At 45.5% G+C, this 24,751-nt stretch overlaps 1 protein-coding gene across 5 annotated transcripts in view; it reads left to right on the forward strand.

Annotated features, from left to right (window-relative positions):
• adck1 (aarF domain containing kinase 1) overlaps positions 1-24,751 on the forward strand; it is a 905,505-nt gene that overhangs the window by 240,368 nt on the left and 640,386 nt on the right. For 4 of the 5 annotated variants that reach the window (XM_070879623.1, XM_070879622.1, XM_070879625.1 and 1 more), the window contains one exon: positions 4,580-4,783. The exons of the other annotated variant lie outside the window; for it this stretch is intronic. In XM_070879623.1, the coding sequence (XP_070735724.1) occupies positions 4,580-4,783 (204 nt within the window). The remainder of the gene's footprint in view (positions 1-4,579; positions 4,784-24,751) is intronic. 5 annotated transcript variants of the gene reach the window in all.

The raw sequence follows: 24,751 nt of genomic DNA on the forward strand, positions 1-24,751 counted from the left end.
CCTGCAAATCCCATAACTTCCTTACTCGCCCAATATTCAGTTAAACAATAGTAAGACCCAGGGATTAGACAGGGAATCCGTGGCCCCATACACTGGCTTACTGGATTAGGACCACGTGCTGTGTCATTCTCCTCATCTCCAGTCGTGGATTGACTGTACACTTGGAGTGCAATGGGCTAAGTTATCAGTCCCACAGAACACTTTTGATTCGGTACTTGGGGGAGAAAAACAATTGGAAAAATGTCTTGAGGAATTAACATTTCCATGGGGAGGACATTTGACCTAACAGACATGATCCCTGCAGTCAAACATACGAACAATGATGGGTAGAATCATAGAATGGTTACAGCACAGAAGGAGGCAATTCGGCCCGTCGAGCCCGTGCCGGCTCTTTGCAATTGCACTCCGCTATCCCACTCCCCCGCCCTTTCCCTGTAGCACTGCAGATTTTTTTCCTTCAGGTACTTATCCAATTCCCTTTTGAAAGCCACAATTGAATCTTCCTCCACCACCCTTTCAGGCAGCGCATTCCAGATCCTAACCACTCGCTGGGTAAAAAAGTTTTTCCTCATGTCGCCTTTGGTTCTGTTGCCAATCAGCTTAAATCAGTGTCCTCTGGTTCTCGATCCTTCCATCAAATGAGAACAGTTTCTCTCTATCTACTCTAACTAGACCCCTCATGATTTTGAACACCTCTATCAAATCTTCTCGCAGCCTTCTTTGCACTAAGAAGAACAACCCCAGTCTATCCACGTAACTGAAGTCCCTCATCTATGGAACCATTTTTGTAAATCTTTTCTGCATCCTTTCTAAGGCCTTCACATCTTTCCTAAAGTGCGGTGCCCAAAATTGGACACAGTACTCCAGTTGAGGCTGGACCAGTGTTTTGTAAAGTTTCATCGTAACCTCCTTGCTTTTGTACTCTGAAGCCCAGGATCCCGTATGCCTTTTTAAACCACCTTCTCAACTAGCCCTTCAACAGTTGTGCACATATACCCCTAGGTCTCTCTGTTCATGCCCCCCCCCTCCACTTTAAGGATTGAACCCTTTAGTTTATATTGCCTCTCCTCGTTCTTCCTACCAAAATGTATAACTTTGCACTTTTCTGTGTTAAACTTCATCTGCCACATGTCCACCCACTCCACCAACCTGTCTATGTCCTCTTGAAGTCTATCACAATCCTCCTCACTGTTCACTATACTTTCAATTTTGTGTCATCTGCAAATTTTGAAATTGTGCCCTGTATACCCAAGTCTAAGTCATTAATCTATAACAAGAAAAACAGTGATCCTAGTACTGACCCCTGGGGAACACCACTTTATACCTTCCTCCAGTCTTAAAAACAACCGTTCACCACTATTCTCTGTTTCCTGTCACTGAGCCAATTCCGTATCCATGCTGTCACTGTTCCTTTTATTCCATGGGCTTCAATTTTACTGGCAAGCCTATTATATGGCACTTTAGCAAACGCCTTTTGGAAGTCCATGTACGCCACATCGACCACATTGCCCTCATCAACCCTCTCTGTTACCTCATCAAAAAACTCAATCAAGTTAGTTAAACATGATTTGCCTTTAACAAATCCATGCTGGCTTTCCTTAATTAATCCATACTTGTCCAAGTAACTGTTCATTTTGTCCCTGATTATCGTTTCTAAAAGCTCCCCCACGACTGAGGTTAAACTGACTGGGCTAGTAGTTTCTGGGTTTATCCTTACACCCTTTTTTGAACAAGGGTGTAACATTTGTAATTCTCCAATCCTATGGCACCACCCCTGTATCCAAGGAGGATTATAAGATTATGGCCAGTACCGCCGCAATTTCCACCTTTACTTCCCGCAGCAACCTAGGATGCATCCCATCTAGTCCTGGTGACTTATCTACTTTAAGTACAGCCAGCATTTCCAGTACCACCTCCTCATCAATTTTTATCCCATCCAGTATCTCAACGACCTCCTCTTTCACTACAGATAGGAAAAGACCCTCTGGTCCTGCCAGCCTGATCCACACAATTGTTCAACCTTGTGTATCAAGGGGTATGGCGAGAAAGCAGGAAGGGGATACTGAAGTTTCATGCTCAGCCATGAACTCATTGAATGGCGGTGCAGGCTAGAAGGGCTGAATGGCCTGCTCCTGCACCTATTTTCTATGTTTCTGTTTCTATCACAATACGGACACTCTCCACCTCACCCGAAACCATAAGATCTCCTGGGAAAGGCCAAAAGCCAGATTAAAAAACCCAGGCCAATTTGTGTTTTTTAAAAAAAGTTAATTGTGTCAGATATTATCACGTTTCTTTGAAATGCTAATGTCGTTGGATTTTCAGAATCATCTCAGGCATTTATAACGACTTCTGCTTTGGTGAAGAGTTAAGTGCAAATGAGTTAATGGGCAGCCAAGATACTGTCGTTCACGCTTTATGTATTTAAGTGCTAGAAATTATTAATATCCTGATTGCTTGACATTGAGAAAAAAAATCCATTTGTTCTTCAAATGAGCTTGCCTTCAAATGAAAGAAAATTGAGGATTATATCAAGACAGTAGTCCCAGGACTTTTTTTTTAGTTCTTTGCTTCGTATTATTTAGTTCTTTGCCTATTCAAATGTGGTTTAACGAACAAACCTGGAAGAGGTGCAGCGAGGGTCTTTACCTGTAATAATTTGTCAGAAACACAGTTCAGAAGTTCTTGAAAGGAACTGCTGAAGTTACAGAGCTTTCTATTGTTTCAAAACAATTCATGTCTTGAAGTCAAATACTTCTGTGTGGTTCCGCTTCTGCATAATTATTTTACTTGTAAATAAATTTGACTATTAGTTTAGCCCGAATGTTATAGTCCGACCGTGTTCTATTTCCTGTCTGTTGCAATTGATGGGAGAAGGTGATGGGCTATCCCATGCAATCTCCAGTAAAACTGTGGTGAAACATAGAAAGAGCACTATCGCAACACAGGTCGTTCACAACAAATGTAGTAGGACAAGTTTCAGTTTGAAGGAGACGGTGGAAATGCTTAAAGAGAATGCTTTTGCGCTGTGGGCATGGGTAAAAGATTTTGTAAGGAAGGCTGAACTGTAACACCAAAGCCCCATCCGACTCTTCGGGTGGTTGGTGAAGATCCCATGGCACTATTTGAAGAAGAACAAAAAAACAATTTCAGATCATAATCACCACCCCATTTTCTTTCAGACAGCAAGAGCTGGTAATAAATCTGCTGTTGCCATTTACACCTTCTCTAGACCCATCTTTTGTTTCTTTACTTGTCCCACCACCATCTCCTTTTGCCTCGCACCATCATCCCTATTGTCATTCAATCACTCGTATTGACCGCCCTAATTTGGACCTTCCCTTTTGTTCTTTCCTCCCCTCCCCCCTCACCCCCCTTCTTTCCCTGCCTCTGTTCGTACTGAACAACCTGTTACATCTCTGATTTTTTTCCAGTTCTGATGAAAAGTCATCAACCTGAAATGCTAACTCTGTTTCTCTCTCCACAGATGCTGCCTGCCCTGCTAAGTATTTGCAGATTTTCTCCCTTATTTCAAATTTCCAGCATCTGCTTTTGCTTTTGTTTTAGAGCTCCCCCGATGTTCAGGCCAGCATTCCTCTCTCGAAAAACACCACACACGGATGGTCATTCTTCCTGCTGTTTGTGGAGAGTTGCTGATGCACAATGGCTGCTGTGTTTGCCCAGCTTAACAGTCACACCAAAGAAACTGAAGAAAGAAAGGAAAGACTTACATTTATATAGCGCCTTTCACGACCATCGGATGTCCCAAAGCGCTTAACAGCCATTGAAGTGTCGTCTCTGTTGTAATGTAGGAAACGCGGCAACCAATTTGTGCACAGCAAACTCCCACAAACAACACTGTGACAATGACTAGATGATCTACTTTTTGTTATGTTGATTGAGGAATAAATATTGGCCACGATACCGGGGATAACTCCCTTGCTCTTCTTCGAAATAGTGCCATGGGCTCTTTTGCGTTCACCTGAGAGGGTAGACTGGGCCTCGGTTTAACGTCTCACCCGAAAGACGGCACTTCCAACAGTGCACCCCTCCAATATTACTGCATTGGGGTGTCAGCCTAGAATTTTATGCTCAAGTCTCTGAAGTGGGACTTGAACCAACAACCTTCTGAGTCAGAGGTGAGGGTGCTACCCACTGAGCACCATGGCTGACCCTCTAATGTGCTTTGAGATGTTTCCATGACATAAACTGCTGCCTGAATATTTTTTTTCATGCTTCATTGGCATGTCTGGCATTTATTACCCATCCCTAGAATGCCCTCAAGATGGTGGTGGTATGCCGCCTTGAGTTGCTGCAGTCCGTGTGGTGAAGGTACTCCCATAGGGCTGTTGGGTAGGGAGTTCCAGGATTTTGATCCAGTGACATCATGTCTCGATGAGTGAGGAAATGGGGCAAATGTCTTAATAGTCCCTACATATTTTGAGGGGTGGGGCGGGGTGGTTGATCTTTTTCTGGTGAAAGAATGTGGGGAAGGTGACCAACGTAGATGGTTTTCCATTACTGCCGCAACCTTTCAGATTTCAGACTGCCAGAATTTTCTTTTCGTCTCCCCACCAAGGTCCACCGTCGCTCTGCCGAACACCTGCTGGACCTCTGCTGCGCTAACAAGGGCACGTTCATCAAAGTGGGCCAACATCTGGGGGGCCTGGACTACCTGCTCCCCGAGGAGTACACCAGCACACTGAAGGTTCTACACAGCAGAGCCCCACAGAGCAACCTGCGGGAAATCCAACAGGTCATTGAAGAGGATCTCGGCAAAGAGGTAAAGTGGAGTCTTCCGCTTAATATTATTGAGTCTTTTGCAAACTCATATTGAATTGAAGGGAGGAGTAAGTGCGGGACCAGCACTCACCACTCACACACACGCACACACACACGTATATCCTACTATTGTTAATCTTGGTGCATTTAATTAAAACTGTGCTGAATATTTATCATCGTTATTTTTTAATGTCATAATCGGGTCAAATATTGTGTTGGTGTCATACAAATGGCCGTGAAGCTGCCACTTTAACACAATGTATTACATTCATGCTGATAATTAGCCGTTGGAGCACGGAGAATAAGCAGCAGAAAAACAGGGCACAGCATGTCCATGTTTATAGAGACAGAGAAATACGCAGCAAGCTGGGAAGAAAGGGAGAGATAGATGAACATAAAATGGGCAGTGGGATAGATCGAAGGAGAGATATAAGTGGATAAAGGAAGCACGCAAGAAGAAAGAGAGATAAAGAAAGATAAACACATCGGGAGAGACAGACAGAAGAGAATGGGACTCGCACCCAGAAGAAGGTAGACAGGCACACATATACACACACACACATATTCGTATACACACACATGTTCTTACGCGTACAGGCACATGTACACACATACACGTACAGGCACACACACACACACACACACAAACACACACGCGCATACAGGCACACGCACATATATGGATAGAGTTGGATGCACACGCATAGATACACACTTATATGGATAGAGTGGGATAAACACACACACACACACACACACACACACACACACACACACACATGTGTGTGTAAAATATATATATATATATATATATATGGATAGAGGCTCAGCTACAGGGCCCTTTTGCGAGTGATGCATTCTGTGCATCAAAATGGCCGTTGAGAGTAATATGTCTGTTCCGCTCTGGCTGTGGGGAAGTCGATTGTGCCTGGCATGTGAGTGCAGGGAGTGAAACAGCAATCTTCCCCAGTTAGCAGGGTCAGTGAGAGACCCACAGGCCAGCGAGCATGACAATCTGAGGAATATTCAAAGGCCGTTTGTTTATGTTCGGTTTCTATCTGTGTGCGGGCAGAGGGCAGGGGCAGCATGGCTCTGAAGGGCAAGGTTAAAAACCTGAATAATGTGAATTCACATTTCTTTTTGATAAATCGTTTTCGAATCCAGGGCTCAGGGGAGGGGAAAGGGGAGAGGCAATGTGCTTTATGCACGCATCTGGTTCTCCATCAAATGGCTGCTATGGGGAGAATATTTTCAGGGGAAAAAGAAAAAGAATCAGCTCCAGATTGTCTTCGGTCGCTGATCCACCTTAATTTATTTGGTGTGCTGGAGTTGCTCCTGTCACACTTCACTGACTTCAGCAGAGCAGCTGTGTAATTTTGCCATCATTTCACAGTAAGAGCCTTCCGCCCTGTTATGCCTTCTGCCTTTTAACCCAACCGGTGCCCCACAACGCTCGCTCTCTTTATTTTCATATCTCTATCTATCCGCGGGGAGAACGAACACAGAAACAGGGTTCGTAACCCCGGCACGTCCTGATGCCTGTGGCTGGAGCCGATTATATCATTTGTGTTTTGTTAACTATAAAAATGTTCCTCGGTTCCTGGTTGTTGTATGCGGTGGAAGACGGGCTCTGGGCGAGCAGGGCATCGAGCAACCCAAACAACAGATGGCACACATACAGCCAAAGGCAGTCCCTGTAGCAGCAGACGAGGGCTGCTTTCCTTCAGCCCTGTTGAAATTTTCTGTTTTAAAAAAAAAAAATAAACGAGGAGATGTGAATTGTTAAAACACCTGTAAAGATGTGCAAGGGGTTCATTAGCGCCTCAGTGAATTCCTTAAAGTGGACCTTGCTTATCGGCAGCCAAGTCTGTCTCTCCTCCCGCACCCACATTCCCCACACCCCCCACTTTCTCCCTGAAGATGCCAGCACCTACTGGGGTACGATTCCATAGTTGGTGGCCACCCTCCAGTACATTGCCCATGTACTCAGTGGGTAGCTGTCTCACCTCCGAGTCAGAGAGTTGTGGGTTCAAGTCCCACTCCAGAGACTAGAGCACAAAATCCAGGCTGACTCTCCCATTGCAGTGCTGATGGAGTACTGCATTGTCGGAGGGTACCGTCTTACAGATGAGATGTTAATCTAAGGCCTGTCTGCCCCTTCAGGTAGATGTATAGGATCCCGTGACTCAATTTTGAAGAAGAGCGAGGAAGTTATCCCTGGTGTCCTGGCCAATATTTATCCCTCAACCAAAACTGCCAAAACCAGATTATCTGGTCTTTAATGAATTGCTATTTGTGAGACCTTCCTGTGTGTAAATTGTCTGCCGCGTTTCCTACATTATAACACTTCAAAAGTACTTCATTGGTTCCAAAGCGCTTTGGACGTTCTGAGGTTATGGAATGCGCTGCATAACACCATAAGAAATAGGAGCAGGAGTAAGCCATTTGGCCCCTCGAGCCTGCTCCGCCATTCAATAAGATCATGGCTGATCTGATCATGGACTCAGCTCCACTTCCCTGCCCGCTTCCAATAACCCTTCACTCCCTTATCGCTCAAAAATCTTTCTATCAACCTTAAATTTATTCAATGACCCAGCCTCCACAGCTCTCTGGGGCAGAGAATTCCACAGATTTACAACTCTCTGAGAGAAGAAATGCCTCCTCATCTCAGTTTTAAATGGGCGGCCCCTTATTCTGAGACTATGTACCCTAGTTTTAGTTTCCCCTATGATTGGAAATATCCTCTCTGCATCCACCTTGTCGAGCCCCCTTATTATCTTCTAAGTTTCGATAAGATCACCTCTCATTCCTCTGAACTCCAATGAGTAGAGGCCCAACCTACTCAACCTATCTTCATAAGGCAACCCCCTCATCTCCAGAATCAACCTAGTGAACCTTCTCTGAACAGCCTCCAATGCAAGTATATCCTTCCTTAAATACAGAGACCTAAACTGTATGCAGATGTGGCCTCACCAATACCCTGCACAGTTATAGCAGGACTTCTTTTATACTCTATCCCCCTTGCAATAAAGGCCAACATTCCATTTGTCTTCCTGATTACTTGCTGTACCTGCATACTAACTTTTTGTGTTTCATGCACAAGGACCCCCATGTCCCTCTGTACTGCAGCACTTTGCAATTTTTCTCCATTTAAATTGTCATTTGCTTTTCTATTTTTACTGCTAAAGTGGATAACCTCACATTTTCCCACATTATACTCCATCTGCCAGATTTTTGCCCACTCACTTAGCCTGTCTATATCCCTCTGCAGATTTTTTGGTATCCTCCTCACAATTTGTTTTCCCACCCATCATTGTATCATCAGCAAACTCGGCTACATTACATTTGGTCCCTTCATCCAAGTCATTAAGGGAGGTCCTACTGCAACTGTACATGGTATTGGTGAGGCCGCACCTGGAGTACTGCATGCAATTTTAGTCACCTTACTTAAGGAAGGATATACTAGCTTTGAAGGGGGTACAGAGACGATTCACTAGACTGATTCCGGAGATGAGGGGGTTACCTTATGATGGTAGATTGAATAGACCGGGTCTTTACTCGTTGGAGTTCAGAAGGATGAGGGGTGATCTTATAGAAACATTTAAAATAATGAAAGGGATAGACAAGATAGAGGCAGAGAGGTTGTTTCCATTGGTCGGGGAGACTAGAACTAGGGGGCACAGCATCAAAATACGGGGGAAGTCAATTTAAAACCGAGTTGAGAAGGAATTTCTTCTCCCAGAGGGTTGTGAATCTGTGGAATTCTCTGCCCAAGGAAGCAGTTGAGGCTAGCTCATTGAATGTATTCAAATCACAGATAGATAGATTTTTAACCATTAAGGGAATTAAGGGTTATGGGGAGCGGGCGGGTAAGTGGAGCTGAGTCCACGGCCAGATCAGCCATGATCTTGTTGAATGGCGGAGCAGGCTCGAGGGGCTAGATTGGCCTACTCCTGTTCCTAATTCTTATGATCTTATGTTCTTATTAATATCGATTGTAAATAGTTGAGGACCCAGCACCGCTTCCTGTGACACCCCACTAGTCACTAATAACCGGAAAATGACCCATTTATCCGGACTACCTGCTTTCTGTTAGTTAGCCAATCCTCTATCCATGCTAATATATTAACCCCCAACCCCGTGAACTTTTATCTTGTGCAGTAACCTTTTATGTGGCACCTTGTCAAATGCCTTCTGGAAGTCCAAATACACCACATCCACTGGTTCCCCTTTATCCACCCTGTTCGTTACATCCTCACAGAACTCCAGCAAATTTGTCAAACATGACTTCCCCTTCATAAATCCATGCTGACTCTGCCTGACTGACTTTTGCTTTTCCAAATGTCCTGCTACTGCTTCTTTAATAATGGATTTCAACATTTTCCCAATCATAGATGTTAGGCTAACTGGTCTATAGTGTTTTCCTTTTTGTCTGCCTCCTTTTTTAAATTTGCAGCTTTCCAATCTGCTGGGCCCTCCCCACAATCCAGGGAATTTTGGTAAATTACAACCAATGCATCCAGAATCCCTGCCGTTACTTCTCTTAAGACTCTAGGATGCAAGCCATCAGGTCGTGGAAGACAAACAATAAAGGAACAATAAAGGAATATCGTTCCCCATTTGTGAATATCGACAATCTGTTCAGCCATGGAAGGCAGAATCCCCAAGCCCAGGACTGCTGGCGCCCGTGATCCGTGTGTACGCACTTACTGGTGGGGGTTACTAGACGGCGTTCGCGAGTGGGAATGTTCTAACCTGGGGCACGGAGACCAGTTACGGCACCTGTCCCACCACACAGGCTCAGACCCGCTCAGTCAGCACCGACCAGGGGCTCGAACCCACGACCCTCCACATCTGTAATGTTCAGTACGACACCAGGGAGTGCATTTAAACAGCGCCACTACTTAGTTGTTCTCAACTAAACGTCGAAATTTCAAAATGATGAGGTTATTTTGATAGTCAGTAAGGAGAAACTGTTTGCAGTGGGAGAAGGTTCAGTCATCAGAGGACACAGATTTAAAATAATTGGTGAAGGAACCAGAGGAGAGATGTGGTAACATTTTTTACGCAACGAGTTGTTGTGTTCTGGAATGCACTGCCTGAAAGGGGGGTGGAAGCAGATTCTATAGTAACATTCAAAAGGGAATTGGATAGATAATTGAAAAAGAAAAAAATTGTAGGGCTACAACAGCAACAACAACTTGTATTTGTTTAGCACCTTTAATGTAGTAAAACGTCTCAAGGTGCTTCACAGGAGTGTTTTAACACAAAACAAATATGTTTGACACTGGGCCACAAAAGAAGAAATTAGGACAGATGACCAAAAGCTCGGTCAAAGAGGTAGGTTTTAAGAAGTGACTTAAAGGAGGAAAGAGTGGTGGAGAGGTTTAGAGAGGGAGTTCCAGAGCCTAGGCAACAGAAGGCACGGCCACCAATGGTTGAGCGATTTATAATCAGGGATGCTCAAGAGGGCAGAATTAGAGGAGCGCAGATATCTCAGGGGGCTTGTGGGGCTGGAAGAGATTACAGAGATTGGGAGGGGCGAGGCCATGGAGGGATTTATAAACAAGGATGAGAATTTTGAAATCGAGGCATTGCTTAAGTCCCCTACGGGCAAGAGTAGAGGGAGTGGGACTAATTGGATATCGCTTCCAAAGAGTCGTCACAGGCAGGATGGGCCAAGTGGCCTCCTCTGCGCTGTACCACTCTATGATTCTTTCCAACATGAAGATACTAATGAACATTATTTGTAGTGGGAGGATCTCACGGTGTGGTTCCGGGGCACACGGGCTCTCCTGAGCGTCTCTCCTGTCGTAACTTTTCTGATGACCCTCCTGTGAAGCGCCTTGGGAAGTTTTTAACTACGTTAAAGGCGCTACATAAATGCAAGTTGTTGGTATGGTAGGCTCATAGAAACATAGAAAATAGATGCAGGAGTAGGGCATTCGGCCCTTCGAGCCTGCAACGCCATTCAATAAGATCATGGTTGATTATTCCCTCAGTACCCCTTTCCTGCTTTCTCTCCATACCCCTTGATCCCCTCAGCCGTAAGGGCCATATCTAACTCCCTCTTGAATATATCCAATGAACTGGCATCAACAACTCTCTACTGCAGGGAATTCCATAGGTTAACAACTCTCTGAGAGAAGAAGTTTCTCCTCATCTCAGTCTTAAATGACCTACCCCTTATCCTAAGACTATGTGCCCTGGTTCTGGACTTCCCCAACATCGGGAACATTCTTCCCGCATCTAACCTGTCCCGTCCCGTCATGATCTTATACGTTTCTATGAGATCCCCTCTCATCCTTCTAAACTCCAGTGTATAAAGGCCCAGTTGATCCAGTCTCTCCTCATATGACAGCCCAGCCATCCCTGCAATCAGTCTGGTGAACCTTCACTGCACTCCCTCAATAGCAAGGACGTCCTTCCTCAGATTAGGATACCAAAACTGAACACAACATTCCAGGTGAGGCCTCACTAACGCCCTGTACAACAGCAGTAAGACCTCCCTGCTCCTATACTCAAATCCCCTAGCTATGAAGGCCAACATACCATTTGCCTTCTTCACCGCCTGCTGTACCTGCATGCCCACTTTCAGTGACTGATGAACCATAACACCCAGGTCTCGTTGCACCGCCCCTTTTCCTAATCTGCCGCCATCCAGATAATATTCTGCCTTCGTGTTTTTGCCACCAAAGTGGATAACCTCACATTTATCTATATTATACTGCATCTGTCGTGCATTTGCCCACTCACCTAACCTGTCAAGTCACCCTGCAGCCTCTTAGCGTCCTCCTCACAGCTCACACCACCACCTAGTTCATTGTCATCCGCAAACTTGGAGATATAACACTCAATTCCTTCATCTAAATCGTTAATGTATATTGTAAAGAGCTGAGGTCCCAGCACTGAGCCCTACGGCACTCCACTAGTCACTGCCTGCCATTCTGAAAAGGACCCGTTTATCCCGACTCTCTGCTTCCTATCTGCTAACCAGTTCTCTATCCACGTCCGTACATTACCCCCAATACTGTGCTTTGATTTTGCACACCAATCTCTTGTGCGGGACCTTGTCAAAAGCCTTTTGAAAGTCCAAATACACCACATCCAATGGTTCTCCCTTGTCCACTCTGCTAGTTACATCCTCAAAAAATTCCAGAAGATTTGTCAAGCATGATTTCCCTTTTATAAATCCATGCTGACTTGGTCCATTCCTGTTGCTGCTTTCCAAATGCGCTGCTATTTCATCCTTAATGATTGATTCCAACATTTTCTCCACTACTGATGGCAGGCTAACCGGTCTATAATTACCCGTTTTCTCTCCCTCCTTTTTTAAAAAAGTGCTGCTACATTAGCTACCCTCCAGTCCATAGGAACTGATCCAGAGTCAATAGACTGTTGGAAAATGATCACCAAAGCATCCACTATTTCTATGGCCACTTTCTTAAGTACTCTGGGATGCAGACTATCAGGCCCCGAGGATTTATCATCCTTCAATCCCATCAATTTCCCGAACACAGTTTCCCGCCTGATAAGGATATCCTTCAGTTCCTCCTTCTCACTAGACCTACTGTCCCCAGTACATTCGGGAGGTTATTTGTAGAAACATAGAAACATAGAAACATAGAAAATAGGTGCAGGAGTAGGCCATTCGGCCCTTCTAGCCTGCACCGCCATTCAATGAGTTCATGGCTGAACATTCAACTTCAGTACCCCATTCCTGCTTTCTCGCCATACCCCTTGATCCCCCTAGCAGTAAGGACCTCATCTAACTCCTTTTTGAATATATTTAGTGAATTGGCCTCAACAACTTTCTGTGGTAGAGAATTCCACAGGTTCACCACTCTCTGGGTGAAGAAGTTCCTCCGCATCTCGGTCCTAAATGGCTTACCCCTTATCCTTAGACTGTGACCCCTGGTTCTGGACTTCCCCAACATTGGGAACATTCTTCCTGCATCTAACCTGTCTAACCCCGTCAGAATTTTAAATGTTTCTATGAGGTCCCCTCTCATTCTTCTGAACTCCAGTGAATACAAGCCCAGTTGATCCAGTCTTTCTTGATAGGTCAGTCCCGCCATCCCGGGAATCAGTCTGGTGAACCTTCGCTGCACTCCCTCAATAGCAAGAATGTCCTTCCTCAGGTTAGGAGACCAAAACTGTACACAATACTCCAGGTGTGGCCTCACCAATGCCCTGTACAACTGTAGCAACACCTCCCTGCCCCTGTACTCAAATCCCCTTGCTATGAAGGCCAACATGCCATTTGCTTTCTTAACCGCCTGCTGCACCTGCATGCCAACCTTCAATGACTGATGTACCATGACACCCAGGTCTCTTTGCACCTCCCCTTTTCCTAATCTGTCACCATTCACCATTCGTGAAGACAGAACCGAAGTATTTGTTCAATTGGTCTGCCGTTTCTTTGTTCCCTATTATAAATTCACTTGAATCCGACTGCAAGGGACCTATGTTTGTCTTCACTAATCATTTTCTCTTCACATATTTATGGAAGCTTTTGCAGTCAGTTTTTATGTTCCCTGTAAGCTTCCTCTCGTACTCTATTTTCCCCCTCTTAATTAAACCCTTAGTCTTCCTCTGTTGAATTCTAAATTTCTCCCAGTCCTCAGGTTTGTTGCTTTTTCTAGCCAAATTATATGCCTCTTCCTTGGCTTTAACACTATTTCCCTTGTTAGCTATGGTTGAGCCACCTTCCCCGTTTTATTTTTACTCCAGATAGGGATGTACAATTGCTGAAGTTCATCCATGTGATCTTTAAATGTTTGCCATTGCTTATTCACCGTCAACCCTTTAAGTGTCCTTTGCCAGTCTATTCTAGCCAATTCACGCCTCATACTGTTGAAGTTACCTTTCCTTAAGTTCAGGACCCTAGTTTCTGAATTAACTGTGTCACTATTCATCTTAATGAAGAATTCTACCATATTATGGTCACTCTTCCCCATGGGACTTCGCACAACAAGATTGCTAATTAGTCCCTTCTCATTACACATCACCAGCTCTCTAGTTGGTTCCTCGACATATTCGTCTAGAAAACCATCCCTAATACACTCCAGGAAATCCTCCTCCACCGCATTGCTACCAGTTTGGTTAGCCCAATCAATATGTAGATTAAAGTCACCCATGATAACTGCTGTACCTTTATTGCACACATCCCTTATTTCTTGTTCATTAACCTTTGTCCCTACCGTTCCCTCACACCGGTGAGTCCTGATCTGAGCTGGGTGGATGAGGGAGTGACGAAGCTGATGATTGACCCTTCCTCACAAGCACTGAGGGAGATTTGGTTAATGGGGGTGTGTGGAGCAGGCGGGGGTGGGATGGGTCACTTTAGGCTGTTCCCGTATCCCTCTCAGCGGCCAACTCCTGACAGGCCTTGGCAGAAGCCTGGGAGCAGGGACAAAACTTACTTTAGATACAAGAATATAGAAATTCTAACGCACAACCTGGCTGAAAAAAATCGGACCTTTTGATTAAATATTAAACTGTTGTTGCTTGGAACTTTCTGAGACTACCGCTATTGTGTGTCACAACACAAAGATATAGTCACATCAGAAAGTGAAGTGTTGCGAAGTAGAATTTGAGCATTGGAAACACCACGGGTTGGGTGATGTGGGTTATGTTTGCTCATGTTTGCATATCTCCAAACTAAGGTACTGTCCCATCCATGCAAATAGAGCTTCTGTTTTTCTGGTACAGTCTACACACTATTGCTAATTCCCCAAGTCTACAGAGCTTAGTCGCAGGTTGATTGCGATTGAAATAATAGAACGATACAGTACAGAAGGAGACCATTCGGCCCATCGTCGCTGTGCTGGTTCTTTGAAAAAGCTGTCCAATTAGTTCAATTCCACGTGCTCTTTCCTTATAGCCCTACACATTTCTCATTTTCAAGTATCTCTCCAATTATTTTAAATCTGTGCCCTCTGGTTACCAACCCTCCTCCTAGTGGAACAACTTTTGCTCCTTATTTACTGTATCAAAGCCCTTCATGATTTTGAACACCTCTATTAAATCTTCAAGAAGAGCAATCACAGCTTCGCTAGTCTCTCCAGATAACTGAAACCCCTCATCCTGGTACCATTCTAGTACATCTCCTCAGCACCCTTTCCAAGAGCTTTCTAAAGTGTGGTGCCCTGAATTTACACAATACACAAGCTAAGGCCCAACACAGTGATTGAAAAAGGTTGAACTCATGAGATCTGGATTGAAAGTCTGCTATCATAATGACCAGGCTACCATACCCATTGGCTTCTGACGGCAGGTCTTCAATATCGGGACCTTTGACAGAGTTGTGCTCATTGTGAGGTTGACACCTCCTTCTAAAGATGCTTGGCCAGAGATCGGTGTTAGCTGGAGCCCTCCATTCCTGCCTTACGTATAGGCCATAAAAAGTTCTTCTGTTGCATGACTTGAGTATTCTGGAGAACTGCCTGAAGTTATTTTGTACACAATGAGTGCAATCTGCATTCGGACTGTACTGGTATTGAAGAGAGATGAGACAGATCAAAGTGCCTCTTGGCATGATCCCAGTGGACTCACCCCCGAAAATCTGCAAGGTGGCGCATCTCAACGTAAGTGCCGAGATGTGCCCACTTCGGACCTCCACTGCTGACCCAACCAAATTTCATGGGGTCAGGGTGTGATGCCTTTGCAACCTGACTAATGGTGGGCACTTGTGCCAACAGAACTGCAAATGGGACAGTTGCCATTGCAACACAGCTCCCTGTATCCAGGAAACAAAGTATCATTCCTCCTTTGTAACCGAGCCAATTAAAAAAAAAACTAGTAGCAAATCTTTCCGGCCATGATCCATGATCCACAGAGCCATGATACCAACCTGTACCTCCACTCCCCCCGCCCCCCCCCCCCCGCTTCCCCCCCCACCATCACCACCAAGTGTTAGCTATATTTTCTCCTTAAAACATACTCTCTTTGACCAAGCTTTTGGTCACCCACGCTAATTTCGACTTATGTGGGTCAGTGTCAAATTTTTATCGCATAATACTCCTGAATGGCGGCTGATGAGGAAAAGGGGAGGTGCAACGAAACCTGGGTGTCATGGTACATCAGCCGTTGAAAGTTGGCATGCAGGTACAGCAGGCGGTGAAGAAGGCAAATGGTATGTTGGCCTTCATAGCTAGGGGATTTGAGTACAGGAGCAGGGAGGTCTTATTGCAGTTGTACAGGGCCTTGGTGAGGCCTCACCTGGAATATTGCGTTCAATTTTGGTCTCCTAATCTGAGGAAGGACGTTCTTGCTATTGAGGGAGTGCAGCGAAGGTTCACCAGACTGATTCCCGGGATGGCAGGACTGACCTATGAGGAGAGACTGGATCGACTGGACCTGTATTCACTGGAGTTTAGAAGAATGAGAGGGAATCAAATAGAAACATATAAAATACTGACTGGACTGGACAGGTTAGATGCAGGAAGAATGTTCCAGATGTTGGGGAAGTCCACAACCAGGGGACACAGTCGAAGGATAAGGGGTAAGCCATTTAGGACCAAGATGAGGAGAAACTTCTTCACTTAGAGTTGTTAACCTGTGGAATTCTCTACCGCAGAGAGTTGTTGATGCCAGTTCGTTGGAGATATTCAAGAGGGAGTTAGATATGGCCCTTACGGCTCAAGGGATCAAGGGGTATGGAGAGAAAGCAGGGAAGGGGTACTGAGGTGATGATCAGCAGCCATGAACTTATTGAATGGTGGTGCAGGCTTGAAGGGCCGAATGGCCTACTCCTGCACCTATTTTCTATGTTTCCTGTGAAGCGCTTTGGGACATTTCACTGTTAAAGGCGCTATATAAATACAAGTTGTTGTTGGATCGGAAGGCATTCCTGGTCTCACCAAGCATACCTGTGCCAATGATATACCAAGATCCCAGTGAAGGCCTAGGAAGCCTAACATTTGGACACGTTCATGGCGGGTGGATGCTCTGCTCTCAACAGACCATCCTGGAATCTTTGGTTCCAGGCTAGCAGCCGATGTATCCGGTTTCCGGCTGTGGGTTTTCGAGGGCCACTCCGTTCAAGATGAAGGTAACATCTAGGTAGTCCCCCCGACCCTAGATCAAGATATAGCACCTTTCACAGCCACAGGGCATCCAAAAACACTTTGACGCCAATGAATTAATTTTGATGTGTAGTCACTGTTGTTGTGTAAGCAAACATATTCTGGAAGAATAAGGCCTCAGAGCCAGCAATGAGATAAATCTGTTTTTGGTGACGTTGGTCGAGGGATAAATGGTGACCAGATCAATAGGGGAACTTCATTGTTCCTTGAATAGTGCCATGGGATCTCTTACACCTATCTGGACAAACGAACAGGGGGTAATCTCGGCTTAACGGCTCATCTGAAAGACGGCGACTCTGAAGATGGACCACTTCCGCAGCACTGCGCTGTGTCAGCTGAGATTATGTGCTCAAGTCTCTGGAGTGGGGCTTGTACCCACTGCCCTTGGACCTCTAGATGAGAGTGCTACCAACTGAGCCGAGAATGCCGCTCTTGGGAACTCTCACCACCCCCTCCCACTTGTCCACCCATTGCTCAAGATGGTTGGTCGAGCCCACAAATCCCCACTTGAGCCTGACAACACCACTAAGGTGATAAATGTTTGGAATAACCCATTGAATGGAGATACATACACTGAGATTTCCAAATGCAACCGGAGGCTAATGACGGAGGAGCTAGGATGCGAGAGCAGTGATCTGTGAATGGGCCGAGAATCCCTTTTCCCATCGCTAACTCTTCCGGTGTTTCTTAGCCAGTCGTTTCCCGCTTGCTTTACACCTTGGGCTGATTATTTAGACGTTTTTTAGAAGGAGGGTAATGGCAACTGTTTTATATTTATAATAAATGTTTAATTACGCCACTGCTTGGCTTCAAAACGATTTAAGGCCTGAGGGAAAAACAGAAAAATTTGATAACAGGAGTTAAATGACATTTATTGAAATGAACAATATATCTGAGAGGGAGAGGAATAGATTTATTCAATCTCAAGTCCACAGCACCAACAATCAGTGCTTTACAAACAGAAGCCAAAGCACAAGGGGGAATTGCTCACTCTATGACCTGACAATTGCAGGGATAGAGAGGGAGTGGAATCCTTGTTACAGCCTTGAGGTTCGAGGAGGCCCTCGCTCTGACCAGTACTTAAGTCCTTCTTTAATCCCTCTCAAATACTCTGGTTTGAAATCTGATTTTTTTTTTCCCTCCCTTGTTGGATCATTGATAAACTGGAGAATCTTAGTAACAAAAAAACCCCAGAAAATGCTGGGAATGTACAGCAGACCGCCCAGCTTCCAAAAGAAAAGGCTGTTTAATGTATCTGGTGGAACCTTTCATCATGCTCGGGTTGCCAACCCTCCTGGATTGGCCTGGAGTCTCCAGGAATGAAAGATTAATCTCTAGGACACGGCTATGAGTAAACCCAGGGAGAAAAATCATAGGGGGCATTAGGGAAAACAAATGTTATGTTGCTTTCATTTCCTTTTGAGCGCTTTCATTTATTCGTTGTGTAAATATTAGAGATGGAAAAATTGGCTGTTTGGATGATTGGTGACTGTCAGTCAATCGAGTAACGAAGGGTTTGTTCACTGTACGCTTGGTGTAGGAAGGCGGTGCGATGCAAGGATGGGTGTGTTGGGCGAGCAATGGCTGGTGTGTGGGGGTTGGGGCGGTTGGAGTAAAGAGATCATGTGATAAAACTGCCGGGAATATGACCAACCAGAACTGGCAAACCTATATCATGCCCATTCTGGTGCGATATGCTACTTGAACCTGTCTCTGTCCTTTAGATGCTATGTGCACTGAGGTTGGTCGGGTGGGGTGTGGTGGAGAAACATAGAAAATAGGTACAGAAGTAGGCCATTTAGCCCTTCGAGCCTGCACCACCATTCAACAAGATCATGGCTGATCACCCACCCCAGCACCTCCTCCCCACGCCCCCTCCACACCCCACGACCCCCCCAGCCGCAAGGACCACATCCAACTCCCTCCCGAACACATCCAATGTACTGGCATCAACAACTCTCCGCGACAGGGAACCCCACAGGCCAACAACTCCCCGAGTGAAGAAGTCTCTCCCCATCCCAGCCCCAAACGGCCCACCCCCCATCCCAAGACCATGCCCCTCCCCCTCCCCCTCCCCCCGGCCCCACCCAACACTGGGAACACTCCCCCCGCCCCGTCCCGTCAGAATCCTTCCCAAATGCCGAAAACCCCGCGAATGTCGAGCCCCCAGCCCCGGCCACCCCGGAGCCACTCCCCCGCGACGCCAACCACATCACATCCACCAACTGTCATCTGCGCAGTCAACCCATCCACCCCACTCCGAACACTCCCCGCACCGAGGCACAGAGCTCCCAGGCCCGCCCCTACAACACACTTCGCCATCCCAGACCTCCGCTGCAATGTGGCTTCTCCTGTCCCCCGCCCTGGGTTTCTCCGCCCCCCACCTCCACCACTCTCCCCTCCATCCCCTGCCCCCGTCTCCCCTCCGCTTCCCTCTGCCTCCCCGCACAGGCTCCCATCTTGGGGGCGGTAACCTTCTGGGGCCGGGTATTTTAGCCCCCAGCGTGGAAGTCCTGCTCCCGCCGCAGAATTGGCTTATCACCCCTTAATGGAAGCGGAGTGCAATTTCCCACACTCCACTTCCTTTGGGGGCAGTTACCGGGGCTGGGCCCCCTCCCTCCCTTTTCTCCCCCGTCCGTGCGTTGTCACTCCCAGGACCCTATGGCATTGTATGAAGGGAGAAAAGAAAGCTATTACAAATGATTGACAACAAGATACCACACAGTAACTCTGCTCTGCCTGTCAAGCTGAGTCCAATCAAAGAATCAACAACTTGCATTTATCATAGAATTATATCACTCAGAAGGAGGCCATTCGGGCCATCGAGTATGTGCCGGCTCTTTGCAAAAGCTATCCAATCAGATCCACTCCCCCCCCCTCCCCCCCCCTGCTCCTCCCCCATTGCCCTACAAGTATTTCCTTTTCAAGTATGCATTCAATTCCCTTTCGACGGTTACTGTTGAATCTGCTTCCACTGCCCTTTCAGGCCGTGCATTCCAGATCATACAAGGGCAGTCACTGTTGTCACGTAGGCTAATGCTGCAATGAAATCTGCATGGCCCGGAAGATCCCAAGAACAACATTGAGATGAGTGAGCAGTTGATGGGTTTTTGCTGTGATGATTGAGAGATAATTGTTGCCCGAGCCATCCCTTTTTTCAAATAGTGTCATAGAACTTTATGGTGCGGAAGGAGGCCATTTCGGCCCATTGAGTCCGGGCCGTCCGACAAAGAGCTATCCAGCCGAATCCTACTTCCCAGCTGTTGGTTCGTAGCTTTGTAGGTTACAGCACTTCAAGTGCATATCCAAGTACTTTTTAAATATGGTGACGGTTTCTGCCTTTACCACCCTTTCAGGCAGTGAGTTCCAGACCCCCACCACCCTCTGGGTGAAAACATTTCCCCTCAACTGCCCTCTAAACCTCCTACCAATTACCCCTCTTCTAAGGGAAATACGTCCTTCCTATCCACTCTATATAGGCCCCTCATGGAATCTTCAATCCCCCCCCCCTCCCCTGCATCACAAGAACAGGCAGACATCTGGGTGAATGAAGGGGAGGAGAAGAGATAAGTGAAGAATATGATGAGGAAACTAAATATAAAATAAATCAAAAAGGAATGGATGAAGAACATGCATTCTCCCCGATAAATGCAGCTTTGATTCACTGTACAAATAATGTTATTGTGTTCATGCGGACCATTACATCAACTGTGTAGATTTATTGCATTGCCTCCAGCTTCACTGTGTACAAAATGTACCAAAGAATAACTTCAACAGGCTCTGTCTATCTGAACAAGTACTGCCATTTTAAACGTTATTACAGTACACCCAACAGCACTGTTGATTTAAGGGCTGAATACACTTTATTAAGGGATTTAATAGGAATTTTTTAAATGACGAGATGTTTTCAGAAGGCATATAAATAATGGAGGACTGTTTCCACCGGTGACACGGGGCATCGACTGAGGATTATCACAGGAATAAGAACATAAGAACATAAGAATTAGGAACAGGAGTAGGCCATCTAGCCCCTCGAGCCTGCCCCGCCATTCAATAAGATCATGGCTGATCTGGTCGTGGACTCAGCTCCACTTACCCGCCCTCTCCCCGTAACTCTTAATTCCCTTATTGGTTAAAAATCTATCTATCTTTGACTTGAAAACATTCAATGAGCTAGCCTCAACTGCTTCCTTGGGCAGAGAATTCCACAGATTCACAACCCTCTGGGAGAAGAAATTTTTTCTCAACTCGGTTTTAAATTGGCTCCTCTGTATTTTGAGGCTGTGCCCCCTAGTTCTAGTCTCCCCCACCAATGGAAACAACCTCTCTGCCTCTATCTTGTCTATCCCTTTCATGATTTTAAATGTTTCGATAAGATCACCCCTCATCCTTCTGAACTCCAAGGAGTAAAGACCCAGTCTACTCAATCTATCATCATAAGGTAAACCCCTCATTTCTGGAATCAGCCTAGTGAATCGTCTCTGTACCCCTTCCAGAGCTAGTATATCCTTCTTTAAGTAAGGTGACCAAAACTGCACGCAGTACTCCAGGTGCGGCCTTACCAATACCTTATACAGTTGCAGCAAGACCTCCCTGCTTTTGTACTCCATCCCTTTCGCAATGAAGGCCAACATTCCATTTGCCTTCCTGATTACCTGCTGCACCTGCAAACTAACCTTTTGGGATTCATGCACAAGGACCCCCAGGTCCCTTTGCACCACAGCATGTTGTAATTTCTCCCCATTCAAATAATATTCCCTTTTACTGTTTTTTTTCCCAAGGTGGATGACCTCACACTTTCCGACATTGTATTCCATCTGCTAAACCTTAGCCCATTCGCTTAACCTATCCAAATCTCCTTGCAGTTTCTCCGAGTCCTCTACACAACCCGCTTTCCCACTAATCTTAGTGTCATCTGCAAATTTTGTTGCACTACACTCTGTCCCCTCTTCTAGGTCATCTATGTATATTGTAAACAGTTGTGGTCCCAGCACTGATCCCTGTGGCACACCACTAACCACTGATTTCCAACCGGAAAAGGACCCATTTATCCCGACTCTCTGCTTTCTGTTCGCCAGCCAATTCTCTATCCATGCTAATACATTTCCTCTGACTCCGCGTACTTTTATCTTCTGCAGTAACCTTTTGTGTGGCACCTTATCGAATGCCTTTTGGAAATCTAAATACACCACATCCATCGGTACACCTCTATCCACCATGCTCGTTATATCCTCAAAGAATTCCAGTAAGTTAGTTAAAACATGATTTCCCTTTCATGAATCCATGCTGCGTCTGCTTGATTGCACTATTCCTATCCAGATGTCCCGCGATTTCTTCCTTAATGATAGTTTCAAGCATTTTCCCCACTACAGATGTTAAACTAACCGGCCTATAGTTACCTGCCTTTTGCCTGCCCCCCTTTTTTAAACAGAGGCGTTACATTAGCTGCTCTCCAATCCGCTGGTACCTCCCCAGAGTCCAGAGAATTTTGGTAGATTATAACGAATGCATCTGCTATAACTTCAGCCATCTCTTTTAATACCCTGGGATGTATTTCATCAGGACCAGGGGACTTGTCTACCTTCAGTCCCATTAGCCTGTCCAGCACTACTCCCCTAGTGATAGTGATTGTCTCAAGGTCCTCCCTTCCCACATTCCTGTGGCCTGCAAATTTTGGCATTGTTTTTGTGTCTTCCACTGTGAAGACGGAAGCAAAATAATTGTTTAAGGTCTCAGCCATTTCCACATTTCCCATTATTAAATCTCCCTTCTCATCTTCTAAGGGACCAACATTTACTTTAGTCACTCTCTTCCGTTTTATATATCGGTAAAAGCTTTTACTATCTGTTTTTATGTTTTGCGCCAGTTTACTTTCGTAATCTATCTTTCCTTTCTTTATTGCTTTCTTAGTCATTCTTTGCTGTCGTTTAAAATTTTCCCAATCTTCTAGTTTCCCACTAACCTTGGCCACCTTATATGCATTGGTTTTTAATTTGATACTCTCCTTTATTTCCTTGGTTATCCACGGCTGGTTATCAGTTCTCTTGCCGCCCTTCTTTTTCACTGGAATATATATTTTTTGCGCACTGTGAAAGAGCTCCTTAAAAGTCCTCCACTGTTCCTCAATTGTGCCACCGTTTAGTCCTTGTTTCCAGTCTACTTTAGCCAACTCTGCCCTCATCCCACTATAGTCCCCTTTGTTTAAGCATAGTACCCTCGTTTCTGATACAACTTCCTCATCCTCAATCTGTATTACAAATTCAACCATATTGTGATCACTCATTCCGAGAGGATCTTTTACGAGGAGATCGTTTATTTTTCCTGTCTCATTACACAGGACCAGATCCAAGATGGCTTGCTCCCTTGTAGGCTCTGTTACATACTGTTCTAAGAAACAGTCCCGTATGCATTCTATGAATTCCTCCTCCAGGCTACCCCCTGCGATTTGATTTGACCAATCGATATGTAGGTTAAAATCCCCCATGACTACGGTCATGAAAGGAGAAGTTAGAAGATTTTTTTTCATAAAGTATTATTAGAAAATGGAATGCTTTATCACAAGTTGCCATTAAGGCAGAGACTACAAGATTATTTTACATGGAATTATAAAGGAACGCTTACATTTAAGAGTGCCATTTCTCATCCTCAGGATGTCCCAAAGCACTTCACAACCAATAGATTGCTTTTGAAGGGCAATCATCGTTGTTACTCCTCCACTGCCACTGATTTGTCACATTGACTGTCCGACAGCATAAATTAGCATAAATTTCCTTCAGTTAAATATTGGGAAGACCATAGCCATTGTTTCCGGCCCCTGCCACAAACTCCTCTGTCACATCGTCCGTCTCCACCCCTGCCTCAGCCCATCTGCTGCTGAAACCCTCATTCCTGCTTTTGTGACCTCCGGACTCAACTATTCCAATGCTTTCCTGGCCGGGCTCCCATCTTTCACCCTCCGTAAACTCTATTCATCAAAATGCTCATCCAAAGCTCTGCTGCCCGTATCCTGACTCGCACCAAGTCCCGTTCACCCATCACCCCTGTGTGCGCTGACCTACATTAGCTCCTGGTCCACCAATGCCTCAGTTATAAAATTCTCATCCTTGTTTTCCAATCCCTCATGGCCTGGCGCCCTCCCTATTCTCTACAACCTAATAATTCAGGAGGAACTTCTTTACCCAGAGAATGCTTTGAATGTAGATCTTGCTACCACAAGGAATAGTTGAGGCGACTAGCATAGATGCTTTTAAGGCGAATTTAGATAAACACATAAGGGAGAAAGGAATAGAATGTTATGCTGATAGGGTGAGATGAAGTATGGTGGGAGGAGGCTTGTGTGGAGCATAAACACCGGCCTGTTGGGCTGAATGGCCTGTTTCTGTGCTGTAGTACTAAGTAACATTCTCCAGCCCTACAACCCTCTGAGAATTCTGCACTTCTCCAATTCTGGCTTCTTGTCCATCTCTGATTTCTATGACACCATTGGCCTCTGTGCATTCAGTTGTCTAGGCCCAAAGCTCTGGAATTCCCTCCCTAAACTACTCTGCCTCTCTACCACTCTCCTTTAAGATGGTCCTTAAAACCTCCCTCTTTGTCCAAGCTTTAGGTTACCTGTCCTAATATCTCCTTCTGTGGTTTGGTGTCAGATTTTGTTTGATAACGCTGGTTTGAAACGCCTTGGGACGTTTTACTATGTTACAGGTGCTGTTTAAATGCAAGTTGTTATTGTTTAATCTGTGGGGATTTTTGAATGGTAACTCTACCGTGAGGAGCCCTGGGATGTGTTTTGTTTCTACATTAAATACGCGAAATAACTGTCATCATCATCATCATAGGCAGTCCCTCGAAGCGAGGATGACTTGCTTTCACACCAAGAAAGG

Source organism: Pristiophorus japonicus, chromosome 4, assembly GCF_044704955.1.
Source record: "Pristiophorus japonicus isolate sPriJap1 chromosome 4, sPriJap1.hap1, whole genome shotgun sequence".
Classification (NCBI taxonomy): domain Eukaryota; kingdom Metazoa; phylum Chordata; class Chondrichthyes; family Pristiophoridae; genus Pristiophorus; species Pristiophorus japonicus.